General features: G+C 45.0%; 3 protein-coding genes across 4 annotated transcripts in view; 1 reads left to right on the top strand and 2 right to left on the bottom strand.

Annotated features, from left to right (window-relative positions):
* The window catches only part of LOC131990883 (NACHT, LRR and PYD domains-containing protein 3-like), a 220,691-nt gene that overhangs the window by 114,013 nt on the left and 83,280 nt on the right, over positions 1 to 23,398 (bottom strand). The gene's annotated exons all lie outside the window — the stretch shown is intronic.
* On the top strand, positions 1,646 to 7,444 carry myh6 (myosin, heavy chain 6, cardiac muscle, alpha). The gene has a single exon (XM_059356070.1). The coding sequence runs from the start codon at positions 1,646 to 1,648 to the stop codon at positions 7,442 to 7,444; it is 5,799 nt and encodes a 1,932-aa protein (XP_059212053.1).
* Positions 13,626 to 22,299, bottom strand: zbtb25 (zinc finger and BTB domain containing 25). 2 transcript variants are annotated; one of them, XM_059356116.1, is made up of 3 exons: positions 22,252 to 22,299; positions 19,267 to 19,446; positions 13,626 to 18,038 (listed from the first exon to the last, which is right to left on the bottom strand). In XM_059356116.1, exons 2-3 carry the CDS (start codon positions 19,437 to 19,439, stop codon positions 16,871 to 16,873), a joined length of 1,341 nt encoding a protein of 446 aa, XP_059212099.1. In that variant the 5' UTR covers positions 19,440 to 19,446; positions 22,252 to 22,299; the 3' UTR covers positions 13,626 to 16,870. The 2 variants fall into 2 exon arrangements, with proteins under 2 accessions (XP_059212099.1, XP_059212098.1); XM_059356115.1 differs by lacking the exon at positions 22,252 to 22,299 and adding an exon at positions 19,656 to 20,241.

Genomic DNA, 23,398 nt, shown 5'->3' with positions numbered 1-23,398 from the left:
AAACTAACAAACTCCCACTAAAAACTCATTAAAACTAACTGAATTTGAAAACAAAAATTGACAACAAAATTAAAACTAAAACTGATGAAAAATCCCAAACTATTGTAACCTTGGTAGAGGCCTGTAGAAGCCCTTTTGCACCTTCCTCTTGTTGTTATCTCTTTATCTTTTTCTTTTGTCTTATTATTGTGCAAAATAAAAAAAACTTCATAGCATAGTGATGTTAGATTTGTGCTGTTTTGTTTTTCTATATATTGAGTCATTTTCTTATTCTGGGGGAAAGAATGTATAATATCTAAAGTACAATATGTGTTCAAACACTATGGTGACACTTTACAATAACCATAATTTATAAATGGTAAACAGATAGTTTATTAATGTTTAATCATCATTTATAAATGGTAAACAGATAGTTTATTAATGTTTAATCATCATTTATAAACTGTCTATAGGCCCTTTATAATGGTAAATACATCATTTATTAATGTTTAACTAACTACATCATTTATAAATGGCAAAAAGATCGTTTATTAATGTAAGTTTATAATAACTTTACCATTTACAAACAGTTAAATTATAATTAATAGTCTATTAATAGTTTTAGTTGCACTCATTTTAATATTTTTAACACCATATTAAGTATGTTAATGATTTCGAAATGATTCATAAACCTTTAAGGAATTGGTTGAAAACATTTAAAGATTAAATATGTATAGCACTTTGTAAATGGTTAATAACTGGTTTATAAACATCACTTTGTTGGTTACCAACACTATTTATACATAGTTTAGTTTCTCTGGACCAAAAGAAAGAACAGATATCATGTCCGTCCCCGAGACACTAAACTATGTAAATAAAGTGACTGTTTCATTCTGAGTCTGCTTCTTCAAAACCAACATGGCTCAGTTAAAAAACGTTGTTTCAAAACAAAATGTATCATCTCTTCTGTGTCTTCAGTGTCCCTGTGAGGAGACAGGCGTGGTGTCCATCCCTGTGAGAGGACAGGCGTGGTGTCCATCCCTGTGAGAGGACAGGCGTGGTGTCCATCCCTGTGAGGAGACAGGCTTGGTGTCCATCCCTGTGAGAGGACAGACGTGGTGTCCATCCCTGTGAGGAGACAGACGTGGTGTCCATCCCTGTGAGGAGACAGGCTTGGTGTCCATCCCTGTGAGAGGACAGACGTGGTGTCCATCCCTGTGAGAGGACAGGCGTGGTGTCCATCCCTGTGAGAGGACAGGCTTGGTGTCCATCCCTGTGAGGAGACAGGCGTGGTGTCCATCCCTGTGAGGAGACAGGCGTGGTGTCCATCCCTGTGAGAGGACAGGCGTGGTGTCCATCCCTGTGAGGAGACAGGCGTGGTGTCCATCCCTGTGAGAGGACAGGCTAAATGCAGAGGTGTCTGGAGTCTCTATCAGCAGCAGATAAGCAGCCGAATGCTTCCTTTCCTAAAATGGACTTTAACAGCCAAAGGTCCTGTAACTGCCCCCTGCTATCTTCTCTCAGACAGATTTAGTGTCCTCTTCTTTCTTTCTTTCCGACGGCGAGTTATCTCCTAATTTGGTCCGCGGGGCGTCTTTATAAGCGTCCTCGGCTGTGAGGAGTCTGCAGTTCTCCGTCAGACTCTTTGTCCTCACTGATCTGAACCATGGGCGACGCTCTGATGGCCGAGTTCGGGAAGGCCGCTCCGTACCTGAGGAAGTCGGACCGGGAGCGCCTGGAGGCCCAGACCAGAGCTTTCGACATCAAGACCGAGTGCTTTGTTGTGGACGATAAGGTGGAATACATGAAGGGACAGATCCAAAGCAAAGAGGGAGGCGTGGTGACCGTCAAGAAGGAGGACGGGACAACAGCTACCGTGAAGGAGGCGGACGTCCACCCCCAGAACCCGCCAAAGTTCGATAAAATCGAAGACATGGCGATGTTCACTTTCCTCCACGAGCCGGCCGTGCTGTTTAACCTCAAAGAGCGCTACGCCGCCTGGATGATCTACACCTACTCTGGGCTCTTCTGCGTCACCGTCAACCCCTACAAGTGGCTTCCTGTCTACGACGCCGAGGTGGTGGCGGCTTACAGGGGCAAGAAGAGAACCGAGGCCCCCCCTCATATCTTCTCCATCTCCGATAATGCCTACCAGTACATGCTGACCGACAGGGAGAACCAGTCCGTCCTCATCACCGGAGAATCCGGCGCGGGGAAGACGGTGAACACCAAAAGAGTCATCCAGTACTTCGCCAGCATCGCCGCAGTCGGCGGAGGCAAGAAGGACACTAGCAAGGGGACGCTGGAGGATCAAATCATCCAGGCGAACCCGGCGCTCGAGGCCTTTGGCAACGCCAAAACGCTCAGGAACGACAACTCGTCTCGTTTTGGAAAATTCATCCGAATTCACTTCGGCACGAGCGGCAAGCTGTCATCCGCTGACATCGAGACGTACCTGCTGGAGAAGTCGCGTGTCACCTTTCAGCTGAAGGCAGAGAGGAACTACCACATCTTCTACCAGATCCTGTCCAATCAGAAGCCAGAGCTGCTGGACATGCTGCTGGTCACCAACAACCCGTATGACTACTCCTACATCTCCCAGGGAGAGGTCACGGTCGCCTCCATCAACGACTCAGAGGAGCTGATGGCCACCGACAGCGCCTTCGACGTGCTCGGCTTCACTCCGGAAGAGAAGATGGGCGTCTATAAACTCACCGGCGCCATCATGCACTACGGCAACATGAAGTTCAAACAGAAGCAGCGGGAGGAGCAGGCGGAGTCGGACGGCACGGAGGCCGCCGATAAGTCGGCTTACCTGATGGGCCTGAACTCTGCCGACCTCATCAAGGGGCTGTGCCATCCCAGAGTCAAGGTCGGTAATGAATACGTCACCAAAGGCCAAAGCGTGGACCAGGTCTACTACTCCCTCGGTGCTCTGGCCAAGTCCGTGTACGAGAAGATGTTCAACTGGATGGTGGTGAGGATCAACCAATCCCTGGCCACGAAGCAGCCCCGGCAATACTTCATAGGAGTGCTGGACATTGCCGGGTTTGAGATCTTTGATTTCAACACCTTTGAGCAGCTGTGTATCAACTACACCAACGAGAAACTGCAACAGTTTTTCAACCACCACATGTTCGTCCTGGAGCAAGAAGAGTACAAGAAGGAAGGTATTGATTGGGAGTTCATAGACTTTGGGATGGACCTTCAGGCCTGCATCGACCTCATTGAGAAGCCACTGGGGATCCTGTCCATCCTGGAGGAGGAATGCATGTTTCCCAAAGCCAGCGACCAGACCTTCAAGTCCAAGCTCTATGATAATCACCTGGGCAAGAACAAGATGTTTGAGAAGCCGAGGGCTGCAAAAGGGAAAGCAGAGGCACACTTCGCCCTGGTTCACTATGCCGGCACGGTGGACTACAACATCGGCAACTGGTTGGTCAAAAACAAAGACCCCCTGAATGAAACTGTGGTCGGCCTTTACCAGAAATCATCTGTGAAGCTTCTCAGTATTCTGTTTTCGAGCTACTCAGGAGCCGACGGCGACAAAGCAGGTGGCAAAGGAGCCAAGAAGAAAGGTTCCTCGTTCCAGACTGTGTCTGCGCTCCACAGGGAAAACCTGAACAAGCTGATGAACAACCTGAAGACCACACACCCACACTTTGTGCGCTGTCTGATTCCCAATGAGAAGAAAACTCCGGGCGTCATGGACAACTGTCTGGTGATGCACCAGCTGCGCTGTAACGGGGTCCTGGAAGGCATCAGAATCTGCAGGAAGGGCTTCCCGAACCGGGTCCTCTATGGCGACTTCAAACAGCGGTACAGGATCCTGAATGCATCTGCCATCCCTGAAGGCCAGTTCATTGACTGCAAGAAGAGCGCCGAAAAGTTGCTGGGCTCCCTGGACATCGACCACACTCAGTACAAGTTCGGCCACACCAAAGTCTTCTTTAAAGCCGGTCTCCTGGGGACACTGGAGGAGATGCGAGATGAGCAACTGTCTCGAATCATCACCAGGATCCAGGCCAACGCCCGGGCCATCCTCATGAGGGCAGAGTTCGCTAAGCTTGTGGAGCGCAGAGATGCCCTGATGGTCATCCAGTGGAACCTTCGCTCTTTTCTGGGTGTCAAGAACTGGCCCTGGATGAAGCTCTTCTTCAAGATCAAACCCCTGCTGAAGAGCGCAGAGTCCGAGAAGGAGATGGCCAACATGAAGGACGAGTTCAACAAGCTGAAAGAAGCTCTGGAGAAGTCGGAGGCAAGACGGAAGGAACTAGAGGAGAAAATAGTGACTCTTCTCCAAGAGAAGAGCGACCTGAGTCTGCAGATTCAGTCAGAACAGGACACACTGACAGACGCAGAAGAACGCTGCGAACAGCTTATAAAGAGCAAGATTCAACTGGAGGCCAAGCTGAAGGAGATGACAGAAAGACTGGAGGACGAGGAGGAGCTGAATGCTGATCTCACAGCTAAGAAACGGAAACTTGAAGACGAATGCTCCGAGGTGAAGAAAGATATAGACGATCTGGAGCTCACCTTGGCCAAGGTGGAGAAAGAGAAACATGCCACGGAGAACAAGGTGAAAAACCTGACGGAGGAGATGGCTTCCCAGGATGAAAACATCATGAAGTTAACCAAAGAGAAGAAGGCGCTACAGGAGGCTCACCAGCAGACACTGGATGACCTCCAGAGTGAAGAAGACAAAGTCAACAGCCTGACCAAAGCCAAAGTGAAGCTGGAGCAGCAGGTGGACGATCTGGAGGGCTCGCTGGAGCAAGAGAAGAAGGTCAGGATGGACCTCGAGCGCTCAAAGAGGAAGTTCGAAGGAGACTTCAAACTGACTCAGGAGAGTTTGATGGACCTAGAGAATGACAAGCAGCAGCTGGAGGAAAAACTCAAAAAAAAGGATTTTGAGATTGTCCAAATTAATTCAAGACTGGAAGACGAGCAGGTTGCTTCGGTTCAGCTGCAGAAGAAGCTGAAAGAAAACCAGGCGAGAATCGAGGAGCTGGAGGAGGAGCTGGACGCCGAGCGTGCAGCCCGGGCAAAAGTGGAGAAGCAGCGATGCGATCTTTCCCGCGAGCTGGAGGACATCAGCGAGCGGCTGGAGGAGGCAGGTGGAGCGACGTCGGCACAGGTGGAGCTGAACAAGAAGAGAGATACTGAATTTCAGAAGCTGCGTCGGGAGCTGGAGGAGTCCACCCTCCAACACGAGTCCACCGCTGCCTCCCTGAGGAAGAAACACGCCGACAGTGTCGCCGAGCTGGGCGAACAGATCGACAACCTGCAGCGCGTGAAGCAGAAGCTGGAGAAGGAAAAGAGCGAGCTGAAGCTGGAGCTGGATGACTTGTCTTCTAACATAGAGAGCGTGGTAAAGGCCAAGTCAAACATCGAGAAGATGTGCCGCACGATGGAAGACAACATGAACGAGTACAAGAGTAAATATGAAGAATCTCAGCGCTCCATCAATGACCTGACCACGCAGAGGGCCAAGCTGCTCACTGAGAACGGCGAGTCTGGACGGCAGCTGGAGGAGAAGGACTGTCTGATATCGCAGCTGACCCGGGGGAAGAACTCGTACAACCAGCAGGTAGAAGATCTACGCAGACAGCTGGAAGAGGAGGTCAAGGCAAAAAATGCCCTCGCCCACGCCGTACAATCTGCTCGCCACGACTGCGATCTGCTCCGAGAGCAGTTTGAAGAAGAGCAGGAAGCCAAGGCGGAGCTGCAGAGAGCTCTGTCCAAATCCAACACCGAGGTCTCGGCATGGAGGACAAAATATGAAACCGATGGCATCCAGAGAACCGAGGAACTGGAAGAAGCAAAGAAGAAGCTGGTTCAAAGACTGCAGGAGGCTGAGGAGGCCATCGAGGCCGTGAACGCAAAGTGTTCATCCCTGGAGAAGACTAAGCACCGCCTCCAAAATGAGATCGAAGACCTGATGCTGGACCTCGAGAGGTCCAACGCAGCATCTGCAGCTCTGGATAAAAGGCAAAGGGCCTTTGACAAAGTCATGGCAGAGTGGAAGCAAAAGTTTGAGGAGTCGCAGTGCGAGCTGGAGGCCTCTCAGAAGGAAGCTCGGTCTCTGAGCACCGAACTCTTTAAACTGAAGAACGCCTACGAGGAGTCTCTGGATCAACTGGAGACGATGAAGAGAGAGAACAAGAACCTCCAAGAGGAGATCTCTGACCTCACGGACCAGCTGGGGGAGGGTGGCCGGAGCGCGCATGAGCTGGAGAAGATCCGGAAGCAGCTGGAGCAAGAAAAGGCCGAGCTGCAGTCGGCACTGGAGGAGGCAGAAGGTTCTCTGGAGCACGAAGAGAGCAAGATCCTCCGAGCCCAGCTGGAGTTCAACCAGGTGAAGGCTGACATGGAGCGCAAGCTGGCCGAGAAAGACGAGGAGATGGATCAGGCGAAGAGGAACTACCAACGGATGCTGGAGTCGCTTCAGACCTCTCTGGAATCAGAGACCAGGAGCCGCAACGAGGCCCTGAGGGTGAAGAAGAAGATGGAAGGAGACCTCAACGAGATGGAGATCCAGCTGAGCCAAGCCAACCGGCAGGCGGCCGACGCCCAGAAACAGCTCAAGAGCCTGCAGGCGTTCCTGAAGGACTCTCAGCTGCAGCTGGACGACGCGCAGCACGGCAACGACGACCTGAGAGAGAACATCGCTCTCCTGGAGCGCCGAAACAACCTGATCCAGGCCGAGCTGGAGGAGCTGAGGGCCGCCCTGGAGCAGACGGAGCGGAGCCGGAAACTGGCCGAGCAGGAGCTGACTGACGCGACGGAGCGCATGCAGCTCCTGCACTCCCAGAACACCAGCCTGATCAACCAGAAGAAGAAGCACGAGGCAGACCTCATGCACCTGCAGAACGAGGTGGAGGAGGCCGTACAGGAGAACCGCAACGCCGAGGAGAAGGCAAAGAAGGCCATCACCGATGCAGCCATGATGGCCGAGGAGCTGAAGAAGGAGCAGGACACCAGCGCACATCTGGAGCGCATGAAGAAGAACATGGAGCAGACCATCAAGGACCTGCAGCACCGCCTGGACGAGGCCGAGCAGATTGCCATGAAGGGCGGCAAGAAGCAGCTCCAGAAGCTGGAGGCTCGCATCAGGGAGCTGGAGAACGAGCTGGAGGCGGAGCAGAGGAGGGGGGCGGAGTCCATCAAGGGGGTCCGCAAGTACGAACGCCGCATCAAGGAGCTCACCTACCAGACGGAGGAGGACCGCAAGAACCTGGCCCGCCTCCAGGACCTGGTGGACAAGCTGCAGTTGAAGGTGAAGTCCTACAAACACGCGGCGGAGGAGGCCGAGGAGGCGGCCAACACCAACTTGGCCAAACTCCGCAAGCTGCAGCACGAGCTGGAGGAGGCCGAGGAGAGGGCCGACATCGCCGAGTCACAGGTCAACAAGCTGAGGGCCAAGACCAGGGACGGGTCCTCCAAGAAGGGCCTGGACGAGTGAGGGCCCCCGGAGAGTCCGCAGGTACGTGGAAGCAAAAATTCACCTACGAATCTTAAACTTCTGAACCCCAAAAAACGGTTTCACAACGGTTTGTTGTGGTAAATTTTACTTTCTCCTCTCTGTGTCCTCGTTTCTCACTGCAACATATAAACATAATCTATAAAATCTCTAATCAATATAATCAATAAGTCCTGCAGCTCTGTGGAACCATCAACCAGAACAACTCCAACAGTCAGTCAGAATAACACAGTTAGAGCGACAGAAATCAGGGAAAAAAAGAAAAAATGCAAGTTGAATTTCTCTAATAAATAATTATTTAAAAATTGGAATAAAAGAGAATTTATTTTCTAAATTTCAAAATGACCAGAAAAAGACAAAATTACTGAAAAAAGTCACAAAAAAGTTAAAAATAAAAAATAAAAAAAAGGACACAAAATCACCCCCAAAAAAGACAAAAGACACAAAACTACAAAATTACCAAAACCAGTTTCCTCCACATGTTGAGGTATTGTCATGTTTCCAGTTTCCTGTCCTCTCCTCTCAGCTCTGTGTAAGCAGCCTCTCCTGTCCTCTCCTCTCTGCTCTGTGTAAACAGCCTCTCCTGTCCTCTCCTCTCTGCTCTGTGTAAACAGCCTCTCCTGTCCTCTCCTCTCTGCTCTGTGTAAACAGCCTCTCCTGTCCTCTCCCCTCTGCTCTGTGTAAACAGCCTCTCCTGTCCTCTCCTCTCTGCTCTGTGTAAACAGCCTCTCCTGTCCTCTCCTCTCTGCTCTGTGTAAACAGCCTCTCCTGTCCTCTCCCCTCTGCTCTGTGTAAACAGCCTCTCCTGTCCTCTCCTCTCTGCTCTGTGTAAACAGCCTCTCCTGTCCTCTCCTCTCAGCTCTGTGTAAACAGCCTCTCCTGTCCTCTCCTCTCTGCTCTGTGTAAACAGCCTCTCCTGTCCTCTCCTCTCTGCTCTGTGTAAACAGCCTCTCCTGTCCTCTCCTCTCTGCTCTGTGTAAACAGCCTCTCCTGTCCTCTCCTCTCTGCTCTGTGTAAACAGCCTCTCCTGTCCTCTCCTCTCTGCTCTGTGTAAACAGCCTCTCCTGTCCTCTCCTCTCAGCTCTGTGTAAGCAGCCTCTCCTGTCCTCTCCTCTCTGCTCTGTGTAAACAGCCTCTCCTGTCCTCTCCTCTCTGCTCTGTGTAAACAGCCTCTCCTGTCCTCTCCTCTCTGCTCTGTGTAAACAGCCTCTCCTGTCCTCTCCTCTCTGCTCTGTGTAAACAGCCTCTCCTGTCCTCTCCCCTCTGCTCTGTGTAAACAGCCTCTCCTGTCCTCTCCTCTCTGCTCTGTGTAAACAGCCTCTCCTGTCCTCTCCTCTCTGCTCTGTGTAAACAGCCTCTCCTGTCCTCTCCTCTCTGCTCTGTGTAAACAGCCTCTCCTGTCCTCTCCTCTCAGCTCTGTGTAAGCAGCCTCTCCTGTCCTCTCCTCTCTGCTCTGTGTAAACAGCCTCTCCTGTCCTCTCCTCTCTGCTCTGTGTAAACAGCCTCTCCTGTCCTCTCCTCTCTGCTCTGTGTAAACAGCCTCTCCTGTCCTCTCCTCTCTGCTCTGTGTAAACAGCCTCTCCTGTCCTCTCCCCTCTGCTCTGTGTAAACAGCCTCTCCTGTCCTCTCCTCTCTGCTCTGTGTAAACAGCCTCTCCTGTCCTCTCCTCTCAGCTCTGTGTAAACAGCCTCTCCTGTCCTCTCCTCTCTGCTCTGTGTAAACAGCCTGTCCTGTCCTCTCCCCTCTGCTCTGCTCAACAGATTCTCAGCAGAATCAATCATGTCTCTGAGGAGAATTTAATGTTTTTAACAGGATCTGGTTTATTTTAAATGACACATGGAGAATAAAGACATTCTGACACTAATAACATTTTAACGCAAGTTTTGGTCACTTTTTATAACTGATGATGCGTTCAAGGACCGTCGGAAAGTTCAAACTCTGACGATAACGTCTGTTTCTACAGTTTCTCTCTGAGATAAAACGATACTTTTGGTTCTCTCCTGAAGGAACCGAAGGCTTCAGAGGGTCGATGAAGCTCAGACAGAAACAGTTCAGGTGTTTTATATGAACAGTAATCATAATGAACTGACTGCTCACAGTTGAAATGTTTCATAGGAATGAATGCAGCTCTAACTGTGTTGTGTTTGATTGACAGGTGGTGGTGACGGAGAAACGTTTGATCATCAGCTGAACGAGTCTGAATCGTCGTTGAAGTCAGAAGCTGTTTTCACCGTTTACAGTTTAAACGTTTCACAGACGAAGTAAAAAGAAAAGTTATTTTGCAGAAATGTTTCTTCGACATTAAGTTCCATAAAAATGACTTTTATTACAAATATTAACTGTGAAATGGAAGTTAAACACTACAGGGTTCCTGTTTATTAAAAATAATCTGAAGAATAAATGAAGGTTTTTATTTTAATATGATGGAAAGTGTTTGTTTTTTTACATTAAATTTAAACTTTTACTGTCAGAAAACTGAAAATAATTAATTTTACATAATTCTAATAAATACTAATAACAATCTATGATGTCCCATTATATTATTTACAGATAAAAACTTTTATTTCATGGTTACTATTGTTCAAAAATAAAATAAAAGTAATTGACCATTTGTGTCTTTTTTTGATCATTTTGTGTCTTTTTGTGTCTTTTATAATAATAAAAACTATGATGTCTCATAACATTATTTACAGATTTAAACTTTTATTTCATGGTTAATATTGTTCAAAAATAAAATAAAGAAATTGATATTTTTCATTTTTAATGAGAGAAAACAAGAAAAATATTCTTGAAATATGTTTTTCTGTTAAATGTGTAAAATTAAAATATGAAACCTTCCTGCATAAATAAATAAATAAATAAATTCACTCTGAGGAATAATCTTTAATTTGATTCACTTTTTTATACTGAAAGATTAAATTAAATGATTTTTCATGTAAAAATATTTTTTGTTTCCAACTTCACAAATATGAAAATTATTAATTTCCACCGAATAAACTGAATTTGATTCTTCTGCATTTTAATGTTAAATATTGAAAGTATTCCTGACTTTAATTTAATACTTTATCTCCATGTCTGACTCCTTCCTTCCTGCCTGTATTCACCTTAAAACATGTTTAAATACCATGTTGGTAGATTTTTCACCTATATGACCTGATAATAATAATAATAGATGTTTTATTCTGACTTACTGGATCAACATTTAGAACAAAAAGAAACAAAGAAAAACCAACATAAATGTGATCTTGTGATTGTGTGTGATCCTGTCATCAACTCTGGTTTTATTCTAGTGGGACTCTGTTTGATTTGGCTCTTTGTGTTTAGACGAACAATTTGGGTCTTTTTGTGTCTTTTTTGGTCATTTTGTGTCTTTTTTTTTTTTTTTTTTTTGTCCTTTTGTGTCTTTTTTAGTCCTTCAGTCCAACATAAAATGTGATTTTGAATCTTTTTTTTAACTTTCAAAACACTATCATGCTCAATAAAGAATGTTAAATGTGTCAAATGTGACCAAAGGTGTCAAATCTACCATATAAGAGGGTTCCATCCAGTTCTATCATTTGATACTAAATCTATTTGAGCTTGTCTCCAGTTTTACTTGGTATATCATCATCAAACTGAAACTGGCCTCATGGAGTTTACAGCCAGAACTTTAGAGGTAAATGTACAGTAGGGCTCCACGCTGCTTTGTTTTATACTCTGATGGAGGCAACAAGTCTGATTATTTGGAGCTTTAGAGACTTTAGAGGGTTAACCCACTGTAGGTCATAGTCTTAATTAATTTTACATGAAAATGTTAGATTTCTTTTACAGTAAAACTTTTTTTTTTTTTTTTTTTTTTTTTTTTACAAATTTTGTACTATTCTCTGAATTACGGTAATTAAAAGTGTCTACTACAGTGATATTCAATTTTAAATTTTACGCCATATTTCTGATGTAATTTGACAATGTTTTACTGTCATTTCTACAAACATTTTTTACAGTGTACTATTATAGTCAATTTTATGTTTTCATTTGATTATAATTTTACACATGGCAACAGGCAACAAACTATGATATACACTGTAAAAAAATGTCTGTAGATTTTACAGCAAAAAACTGTTAAACCATGACAGTAAAAGACGTAAGATGATAAATTAATTCAGTTTCAGTAACAATGAAACACTGTAAATGTATATATAAGCCAAAACAGGAGTTTTTACATTTAAAAAAGAAAAAAAACATTACTCCACTGTAAAATACACTGTAATATGTATTTAATGTAATATAAGCCCATCACTGTCTTTTGTAAAAAATAAAAAAAAAACTTTTTCTCACTGTTAAATGTACTAAACACCATATCTCTAACAGAAATATACTGTAATATTTAATGGTAAAATCTTTAATTCATGCGTTTTCATTTATAAAGTATTTTCTTGTGAATTATATGGTAGAACAGAGTTTCTTTTGATGGGAAAACCTTTTATTTAAACGGTAAAAAATTGAATAAAATGGCAATCTTAAACGTGACATTTATTTATAAAACTTTATTGTCCCATCAATGAAAAAACAGACGTCTATGTACAAAACAACACAAACTTCCTGATTTTATCTTCTTCTTTTTTTTTTTTTTTTACAGTAAACACAGAATGAGTGTCAGACATTCACCAATCAATAATCCATAACAACGCTGAGTTAAAGGATCATATCACTGTTTTTACCCAAGAAAAAAATATCTAAATATCAAAGAAAACTGATTTCATTTGTCTTTGTGTTGTCAGATGATTTCAGTTTTATTTCAATTCTCCTTTATGTTTAAAATGTGAACTTTTGTTTATTTCCTCGTTCTTTATTTCCTGTGTGAAAGAAACTAAATGATCACTAAACTCTATAATATTAATAATAATTCAATCATAATGAATTAAAGGTGAACTTTGATTACATTTTATAAAACTTCTCCTTAATTTGTTCTTTATGTTAAAACATTTATCACACCATACGCAGACGACTCTCTCATTTATGTTCTTGGTAAATCTTTTAATCTTTAGTCTTTTACTTTGATAGGATGTTACATCCTGAACACACTACCACATGTTAGCATGTTAGCATTGAGCTACGTCTGCTGAGACATTACGGGTACAAATCTTCACAAAACGTCCCCGCTTGATTTCTGTCATTAAGACAAATCTTTTTTTTTTTAATCTTAAGTATTTGGAAATGAGGCATAATGTCATTAAATATGATAATTTACCAGAACATTAAACGTTCAATCAAGGCTCAATAACTATAAAAATAAAACTTACTAGAAAAATTAAAATTTATGAGATAAAAAAATAACAAGAAAAAAACTACATTCAAAAACTCAAAATTGAACGAGAAGAAAATAAAAAAATCACAAGAAAATGTAAACAAATTTATCAGAAAAATTGCTGTTTAGGATCAAAAGGATGTAAAACTCTGATTGATACTTTAATATTTCTAATTTTGTACAGAAATGTTACAATATTTTTATATTTCTTCTACTTTCTTAGATTTCATACAAATTATGGTGACATTTATTTTTTTTATACAAGATTTCTGAAATGTTATGCTCAAATATGAAATAATCTGAGGGTGTCGCCTCAGTAATAATATTAATAATTACAATAATTAATCACTGAACACTGACAGTGATTAATTATCAGGAAACAGCAGAATCATTTAGGAAAATAGTTAATTTTCTACTGTAAATTTAAATGTAAATATCAGCAAAAACTGTAATTTAGACTGAAAGGTCCCGTTATTTTTAGGGTATTTGTGTCATTGTGACATCATGGTATTTTACATGAAGATTTTATATTTTTTTAGCAAAACTGTGTGTTTTCTACAGTTTATGACAGCAAAAGTAAAAGTTTTGTGCAATTATTTGATTTACAGTAATAAAAAGTGTCTAATACGGTGATATTCAATGTTTAATTTTACGCCCTATTTCTGATGTAATCTGACTTTTACTGTCATTTCTACAAACATTTTCTACAGTGCATTATTAAAGTCAACTGTACGTCTTATTTCTTTATAGTTTACACATATGGCAACAGGCAACAAACTCCCAAAACAAACTTCCCAAAAAAAAAAAAAATCTTCAGATTATGTTAATTTAGTCTATTTTAAGATAAAAAACACTCCAAACATTTTTTTCCTAACTGGCATCAGAATAGTAATAATAGTCATTATAATAATCAAATAGTTAATTTAGTAAAAACATAAATTAATAAAACAGTGGTACGATCCTTTCAGCTGCACAAATGAAAGTTGAGCTGAGAACAAACTGTTTGAAATAAGTTCTTCTTACAGTCGGAGAGTTCTTACAGTCGGAGAGTTCTTACAGTCGTAGAGTTCTTACAGTCGGAGAGTTCTTACAGTCGGAGAGTTCTTCTTACAGTCGGAGAGTTCTTCTTACAGTCGGAGAGTTCTTACAGTCGGAGAGTTCTTCTTACAGTCGGAGAGTTCTTCTTACAGTCGGAGAGTTCTTACAGTCGGAGAGTTCTTACAGTCAGAGAGTTCTTCTTACAGTCGGAGAGTTCTTACAGTCGGAGAGTTCTTCTTACAGTCGGAGAGTTCTAATTACAGTCGGAGAGTTCTTACAGTCGGAGAGTTCTTACAGTCGGAGAATACTTACAGTCAGAGAGTTCTTACAGTCAGAGAGTTCTTCTTACAGTCAGAGAGTTCTTACAGTCGGAGAGTTCTTACAGTCAGAGAGTTCTTACAGTCGGAGAGTTCTTACAGTCGGAGAGTTCTTACAGTCGGAGAGTTCTTCTTACAGTCGGAGAGTTCTTCTTACAGTCGGAGAGTTCTTACAGTCGGAGAGTTCTTACAGTTGGAGAGTTCTTCTTACAGTCAGAGAGTTCTTACAGTCGGAGAGTTCTTACAGTCAGAGAGTTCTTACAGTCGGAGAGTTCTTCTTACAGTCGGAGAGTTCTTCTTAGAGTCAGAGAGTTCTAATTACAGTCGGAGAGTTCTTACAGTCGGAGAGTTCTTACAGTCAGAGAGTTCTTCTTACAGTCGGAGAGTTCTTACAGTCGGAGAGTTCTTCTTACAGTCGGAGAGTTCTAATTACAGTCGGAGAGTTCTTACAGTCGGAGAGTTCTTACAGTCGGAGAATACTTACAGTCAGAGAGTTCTTACAGTCAGAGAGTTCTTCTTACAGTCAGAGAGTTCTTACAGTCGGAGAGTTCTTACAGTCAGAGAGTTCTTACAGTCGGAGAGTTCTTACAGTCGGAGACTTCTTCTTACAGTCAGAGAGTTCTTCTTACAGTCGGAGAGTTCTTACAGTCGGAGAGTTCTTCTTACAGTCGGAGAGTTCTTACAGTCGGAGAGTTCTTACAGTCGGAGAGTTCTTCTTACAGTCGGAGAGTTCTTACAGTCGGAGAGTTCTTACAGTCGGAGAATTCTTACAGTCAGAGAGTTCTTACAGTCAGAGAGTTCTTCTTACAGTCAGAGAGTTCTTACAGTCAGAGAGTTCTTACAGTCGGAGAGTTCTTACAGTCGGAGAATTCTTACAGTCAGAGAGTTCTTACAGTCAGAGAGTTCTTCTTACAGTCGGAGAGTTCTTTCAGTCGGAGAGTTCTTACAGTCGGAGAGTTCTTCTTACAGTCGGAGAGTTCTAATTACAGTCGGAGAGTTCTTACAGTCGGAGAGTTCTTACAGTCGGAGAATTCTTACAGTCAGAGAGTTCTTCTTACAGTCGGAGAGTTCTTACAGTCGGAGAGTTCTTACAGTCGGAGAGTTCTTACAGTCGGAGAGTTCTTACAGTCAGAGAGTTCTTCTTACAGTCGGAGAGTTCTTACAGTCGGAGAGTTCTTCTTACAGTCAGAGAGTTCTAATTACAGTCGGAGAGTTCTTACAGTCGAAGAGTTCTTACAGTCGAAGAGTTCTTACAGTCGTAGAGTTCTTACAGTCGGAGAGTTCTTCTTACAGTCGGAGAGTTCTTACAGTCGGAGAGTTCTTACAGTCGGAGAGTTCTTCTTACAGTCGGAGAGTTCTTACAGTCGGAGAGTTCTTACAGTCGGAGAGTTCTTACAGTCGGAGAGTTCTTAGAGTCGGAGAGTTCTTACAGTCGGAGAGTTCTTACAGTCGGAGAGTTCTTCTTACAGTCGTAGAGTTCTTACAGTCAGAGAGTTCTTACAGTCGGAGAGTTCTTACAGTCGGAGAGTTCTTCTTACAGTCAGAGAGTTCTTACAGTCAGAGAGTTCTTACAGTCGGAGAGTTCTTACAGTCGGAGAGTTCTTACAGTCAGAGAGTTCTTACAGTCGGAGAGTTCTTGACGTTTCTAAAAAAGGACATTCGTTACAAAAAGCTGGTAGACTTTGTTGATGATGAGTTCTACTCTTCAGATTGTCATGAGGCTTTAATTCACTGATGGAAACAACACAAACAAACATCAAAACCATGGAACCACCACAGGAAGGCACTGCTGCGTCTTTTCACAATAAGAGTCTGAAGACACGACGACACACTGATGTTATGTTTACATTAAAGGAGCCGACCCTCAGAGTCACTGAGGCGTTCACTGTCCGCTGGTGAGTGTGGAAGATCAGGATCCAATCATTTTCACAGAAACAAACACAAACTGGCAAAACGACTCATTAACCCATTTAAGGCGGGAAAGCATTACCGGTTTCTACCATTAAAACCGGGGCGCTGTTGTGTTATTCTACCATTAAAGAGGAAAGAGGATATGTGGTTTTGTAGTATTTGTAGTTTTTTCCACCTATTTTCGGTCTCTTGGCCAATGAAATGCATCAGAATCCATGTGGGAGTGTCGCAATGCATCATGGGACTTTTCCAAAAGTTATAAATCATGGTGAAGACGACTATAGCGGAGGGAGCTCAGATATAACAGCTATAAGCTCTCAGATACTTTATGAATTTCATTTCTATCTGCTACAGAGGCTGAAAATCTATTATTTAGTAGGAAGAGTTGACACTTCTGTTGGATTTACAGAAAAACTTCAGGTTTTAGGGGCTGATTTTAAAATCACCAATCAGAGGTTTTACAGGCAGTTTTTACAGCCGTTTGAGGCCTGAATGGGTTGATGACTCATTATTCGTGTTGTCGGCAGTGAAAAAGTCTCTTTGACTGTCTCGTCTTGTGCGACTGTCAGAGATTCAGTTTGTTTGTAGAAAAACAGAAAATATTCACATGAAACCAGAGAATTCCCTTTTTCTTAAAAAAAATTACTCAAAACAATTCATCCATTTTCCAAATAGTTTCTGATTGATTTCCTGTCGATCGACTGAATTCGCAGCCGTGACCGGGAACCGGACCGAGTCCAGAATCAGAGAACCCAGAACCAGAGAACCCAGAACCAGAGAACCCAGAACCAGAGAACCCAGAACCAGGGTACCCAGAACCAGAGAACCTAGAACCCGTCTGCTCCTGGTGGTCAAACATCACTCCACAGGGACGCCGTCCACGCTCTCCTGGGAGATCTCAGAGTCCAGGGAGTAGCAGGAGCTGCCGTTGTCCTGAGTGTCCCTGTTCGCTTCATCAGAGGGCGCGACGCCCGACGAGGCCCCGCCCCCTCCCCCGGGCTCCGCGGCGCCCTCGCAGAAGTGTGCGGAGGCCTGGAAGAGCTGGCTACAGAGGCGGTTGTAGCGGTGGTAGCGTGACGGTTTGCCGGTGTGCGTGTACATGTGCTCCTGGAGCTGGCTCTTGTGGGAGAAGCGCAGGCTGCAGACGGCGCAGGCGATCTTACGTTTCCGGGAGTGCAGGGTGGCGGCGGCGGCGGGCGTGGGGCTGCTCCCCCCCCTGCTCCTCCTCAGCTCTGCGGCCAGCTGGTTGGCGAGCGCCTGACTCTGTCTCAGCGCCTCCTCCAGACACCCTGCGTCCAGCTGCTCCTGCGCCCCCGCCGGCCCCTCCTCCACGCCGGCGTCCAGCTCGCCGCCCTGCGACAGCCCCTCCATCAGGCGGGCCGGGTCGAGGGCGTGGCTGAACAGGTGCTCCCGCAGGTCCTCGGGGGAGGAGCAGCGCTCCCCGCAGCGGGGACACAGCAGGACCAAGGGCCGGTCTTTGAACAGGAGGCTCTGAGAGGGACTGCTGCTCTGAGATGGAGACCCCGGCCCCGGCGCCTCCTCGTCCCCCTCCTCCTCCTCCACACGCTCCTGCTTAATGCGAGTCGAGATGTCGGAGTCGTCCCCGGACGCCACGGAGCAGACGTTGCGTAGCGCCGAGGCCTGCCGATCTGACGGGATCCCTTCCAGTCCGACGGCGAGGGACAGCTGGGAGTGGGCCCTCCCCCCCCGGCCGGAGGAGCGTCCGTCCTCGGCGGCGCCGCGGGATGCGCCGCTGGTCTTGGGGACCCCGGGGGCGTCCTTGTTGGCCAGCTGGGAGGAGATCTGAATGCCGTACAGGTTGGACATGCGGACCATGTCGGCAGCGGCGTCGGCGGCGCCCTCGCCGGGTTTCCGGCACAGCTGGTAGGCGTGGAGGAACTTGATGCCGTCCTGCAGACGGCTCTGGTCCACCGGCTGCTTCGGACACATGCCGGTATACATGATGTGGAGCAGGTAGCTGAAGACGTCCGGCTGGATGTCTGTGGGCTGGATCTTTATACACTCACTGAGGACAGACAGACAGACAGACAGACAGATTAGTAATCATGAATAAAACCACATGGAGCTGACCAGGTGTAGGTGTTGTGGACCAGGTGTAGGTGTTGTGGACCAAGTGTAGGTGCTGTGGACCAGGTGTAGGTGTTGTGGACCAAGTGTAGGTGATGTGGAGCAGGTGTAGGTGTTGTGGACCAGGTTAGGTGATGTGGAGCAGGTGTAGGTGATGTGGACCAGGTGTAGGTGTTGTGGACCAGGTGTAGGTGTTGTGGACCAGGTGTAGGTGATTTGGACCAGGTGTAGGTGATGTGGACCAGGTGTAGGTGATTTGGACTAGGTGTAAGTGTTGTGGACCAGGTGTAGGTGATCTGAACCAGGTGTAGGTGATGTGGACCAGGTGTAGGTGATGTGGACCAGGTGTAGGTGTTGTGGACCAGGTGTAGGTGTTGTGGACCAGGTGTAGGTGATTTGGACCAGGTGTAGGTGATGTGGACCAGGTGTAGGTGATTTGGACTAGGTGTAAGTGTTGTGGACCAGGTGTAGGTGATCTGAACCAGGTGTAGGTGATGTAGACCAGGTGTAGGTGATGTGGACCAGGTGTAGGTGATGTGGACCAGGTGTAGGTGTTGTGGACCAGGTGTAGGTGATTTGGACCAGGTGTAGGTGTTGTGGACCAGGTGTAGGTGATTTGGACTAGGTGTAAGTGTTGTGGACCAGGTGTAGGTGATCTGAACCAGGTGTAGGTGTTGTGGACCAGGTGTAGGTGATTTGGACCAGGTGTAGGTGATGTGGACCAGGTGTAGGTGATTTGGACTAGGTGTAAGTGTTGTGGACCAGGTGTAGGTGTTGTGGACCAGGTGTAGGTGATGTGGACCAGGTGTAGGTGATGTGGACCAGGTGTAGGTGTTGTGGACCAGGTGTAGGTGTTGTGGACCAGGTGTAGGTGTTGTGTAATGCAGGTGTAGGTGTTGTGGACCTGGTTTAGGTGCTGTGTTGTGCAGGTGTAGGTGTTGTGGACCTGGTTTAGGTGCTGTGGACCAGGTGTAGGTGTTGTGGACCAGATGTAGGTGTTGTGGACCAGGTGTAGGTGATCTGGACCAGGTGTAGGTGCTGTGGACCAGGTGTAGGTGCTGTGGACCAGGTGTAGGTGTTGTGGACCAGGTGTAGGTGCTGTGGACCAGGTGTAGGTGTTGTGGACCAGGTGTAGGTGCTGTGGACCAGGTGTAGGTGTTGTGGACCTGGACTGGTGGATGAAGATCATCTTGAAGTAGTTGGAGAAGGCGGCCAGCACGGCGCGGTGAGCTTTGAAGTAAACGTTGCCGATGGCGACGGTGCAGTCACACAGGAAGCCGAACTCTCTCTGGACGTTGAGCTGCTGCAGCAGGAAGAGGCTGTGAGACGACACCTCCATGACCCCACTACACACACACACACACACACACACACACACACACACACACACACAGACACACACACACACACACACACACACACACACACACACACAGACACACACACACACACACACAGACACACAGACACACACACACAATAAATCAATTAATTTACAACAAATCACATTTTAATCCTCATTTTGCAATTTGTTTGTTTTCAAAAACTACGATACCCATGATGCATCGGGGTTCTTTGTCCCCGTCCCCAGACGCTGCTCAGCACGGTTAGAGTGTCATTGACACAATAAAGCCTGAAGAGGACGCAGGAAACTCTCTGTCCCTGCGTCTCAGGACGGAAAACGACTCTGTCATCAACAAACGGCTGCTAAATTCACAGAAACCAGCAAAACCTGTAGAGAAACCAGTAGAAACCAGCAGAGAAACTAGCAGAAACCTGCAGAAACTAGCAGAAACCAACATAAACCAGCAGAAAAACCAGCAGAAACCTGCAGAAACCAACAGGAACCAGAAGAAACCAGAAGAAACCAGTAGAAACCAGTAGAAAAACCAGCAGAAACCAGCAGAGAAACCAGCAGAAACCTACAGAAACCAGCAGAAAAACCAGCAGAAACCTGCAGAAACCAACAGGAACCAGAAGAAACCAGCAGAAACCAGAAGAAACCAGCAGAAAAACCAGAAGAAACCAGCAGAAACCTACAGAAACCAACAGAAAAACCAGCAGAAAAACCAGCAGAAACCTGCAGAAACCAACAGGAACCAGAAGAAACCAGCAGAAACCAGCAGAAACCTACAGAAACCAACAGAAACCAGCAGAAAAACCAGCAGAAACCTGCAGAAACCAACAGGAACCAGAAGAAACCAGCAGAAACCTGCAGAAACCAGAAGAAACCAGTAGAAACCAGCAGAAAAACCAGCAGAAACCAGCAGAGAAACCAGCATAAACCAACAGAAACCAACAGAAATTAGCAGAAACTAGCAGAAACCAACAGAAACCTGCAGAAACCAACAGAAGCCTGCAGAAATCAGCAGAAACCTGCAGAAACCAGCAGAAACCAACAGAAACCAGCAGAGAAACCTAAAGAAACCAACAGAAACCAGCAGAGAAAGCTAAAGAAACCTACAGAAACCAACAGAAACTAGCAGAAATCAACAGAAACCAACTGAAACCAGCAGAAACCAACAGAAACCAGCAGAAACCAACAGAAACCAACAGAAACCAGCAGAGAAACCTACAGAAACCTGCAGAAACCAACAGAAACTAGCAGAGACCAACAGAAACCAACAGAAACCAGCAGAAACCAACAGAAACCAGCATAAACCAACATAAACTAGCAGAAACCAACGGAAACCAACAGAAACCTACAGAAACCAGCAGAGAAACCTACAGAAACCAGCAGAAACCTACAGAAACCTGCAGAAACCAACAGAAACTAGCAGAAACCAACAGAAACCAACAGAAACCAGCAGAAACCAACAGAAACCAGCAGAAACCAACATAAACTAGCAGAAACCAGCAGAAACCAGCAGAAACCTGCAGAAACCAACATAAACTAGCAGAAACCAACAGAAACCTACAGAAACCTGCAGAAACCAACATAAACTAGCAGAAACCAGCAGAAACCAACAGAAACCAACAGAAACCAGCAGAAACCAACAGAAACCAGCAGAGACCAGCAGAAACCTGTTGCTAAATGTACAAGCTGGTGATGCAGTGTTGTCAACTTAGCGACTTTGTTGCTAAATTTAGCGACTTTTCAGACCCCCTTAGTGACTGTTTTTCAAGAAAGAGTCTGAAGACAAATCCAGCGACTCCTTCTTACTCTTCTTAAAGAGTTGCGGGGCCGGAGGCTCTTCTTAACAAGCTTCGGCTCGTTAAGAAGATCCTCCGTTAGCGGCAGTTAGCTACAGTAACACAGTTATGGTGGTGAATAAAGTTTCCTGCCGTGTTGCTTATTAATCAATGAACCCATGTTACAGTATATTAGTAGTTAAAATCAGTAAAAACTGCTCACATAAATACATCATTAATAATAATAATAATAATAATAACTAGGACTGCGCGCAGTACTGAACGGGCCCTCGCAGTCCACGCGTGTCGGGGCATGCTGCCATCGGGGTGTGTGCGTTACGGGGACCAGTCTATACCACCCCTGTGAATTTCATTGCCTTAAGTCTTGTGGTCTGGGCACAGTGGCACTCATTAAATTAAACTGCCGCCAGAGCGCCACCTAGGGGCCGATCAATAAAATCGGCAAAATCTTACAGGTCGCTGCCTGCTCGGGCCCTAATAATAATAATAATAATAATAATAATATATTAGGGATCAATGTGTTTGATCATTATATTTCATTTATATTATATTATAATATTTATTTTATTGATCATCTATGGTATTAATAATCATTTTAAAGAGTCAATAACGAGCCCCCGCCCCCCCGGTGACGTCACGTCAGGTGAGCTGCTGACCTGTGACCTCAGTGAAGGTCACCTGACACACACACACACACACACACACAAAACGCACGCACGCGCACACCGTCTCAGCTGTTACACGAACCGGAAACGCGACCAAACAACAACACCGCGGTGCGCGTGCCCGCCCGTCAGGCAGCGCGCGTGCCCGCCAGGCGGCTGCAGCCTCCTCCATCCTCTCATTCAGGTCCAGAGACACGCACGCCCCCCATCCGCCTCCACGCACCGCGGGCGCGTGCACGCGGCCACCGAGCACCGACACACACGCGCCGTGTGTCGGGGCCGTGCCCGCGCGCCGTGCCCGCGGATGGTTCTGGTTCTGGTCCCGGTTCTTACCGCAGCAGGACGAGCTCCAGCTCCACCAGCTCTCAGGCTGCAGATCCCGCGACCAGCCGCGTCACGTCTCGCGAGAGGAAGGCTCACGTGATCTGGCTGTCAGCGAGCAGCTGATCGATCATTAATGATCAATAAGAGACTGATCAGACTCTCAATATCAATAAATATTAATATAGGATTATTATTATTAGTCCAACAGGAACTACTGATATAATAATAACAATAAGTTAAGAGTTTAATAATAAAATAAAATAAAAATAATAATACAAATGATATGATCAATAATAATCATAACACCACTAAATAGTTTGTTTTTCTGAGACAACTTCAATATAAACACATTATAGAATAAATAAATACTATAAGACTTATTAATCTGCTCTATAACTGTTTACATCTACTTATGTCTTTTTCCTGTTTATTATTTGTCATACACATATTTATACTACAGTGTTTATCTGCATATGTTTAAATATATTTATTCATTGATGTTCATACGACATGCAACAACTTATTAAACCTGTTTAACATGATGAAATATATTTTATCCAATGGGCAAAGTCTGAAAAATGCAATCAGGAAAACAAACAACACAATAATGTGTGTGTGTGTGTGTGTATATATATATATATAAATGCAACGTAGCAGAAATGTATGTATATAATGTTATAATGTGTGTATATGGTCTTATTTTTTATATCTTTGTGTCTATATCTTGAGCTGCTGTTATTGTGAAGTTATGATTATATTATTATTATTGTTGCATTATATTATTATTAATATAATTATTATTATCTCAACCCTCATGTGATCCTTAAATAAACGTACTAATTTGTCCCTGGAGCCGATAATCCACCACTTCCCAAAAACTGCTGTAAAAATCTTATAAATTAATATTTTGTCCACTTAAAACGAGTCATAAAGGTTTTAACCCTTTAACATCACACCTTTTTTAACTGAAAAAAAAAGGAATAATTTTCCATTAATAATATGTAAAATGTACAGAAGGTCTAATAAACTGATACATTAATCTGTTTTTTAGTTTATTTCATCTTAACAACACATTTCATTGTGATTCTGTTTGGGCTGCTTTAACTTTGAAGGGCAGCATTTTGACCGGACGTCTTTTATTTTGTCGGGTCCGGGT

The sequence above is a fragment of the Centropristis striata genome, chromosome 18 (genome assembly GCF_030273125.1).
Source record: "Centropristis striata isolate RG_2023a ecotype Rhode Island chromosome 18, C.striata_1.0, whole genome shotgun sequence".
Lineage (NCBI taxonomy): Eukaryota > Metazoa > Chordata > Actinopteri > Perciformes > Serranidae > Centropristis > Centropristis striata.
The sequence above is the reverse complement of the archived record's forward strand: the minus strand, read 5'-3'. Positions and strand labels throughout refer to the sequence as shown.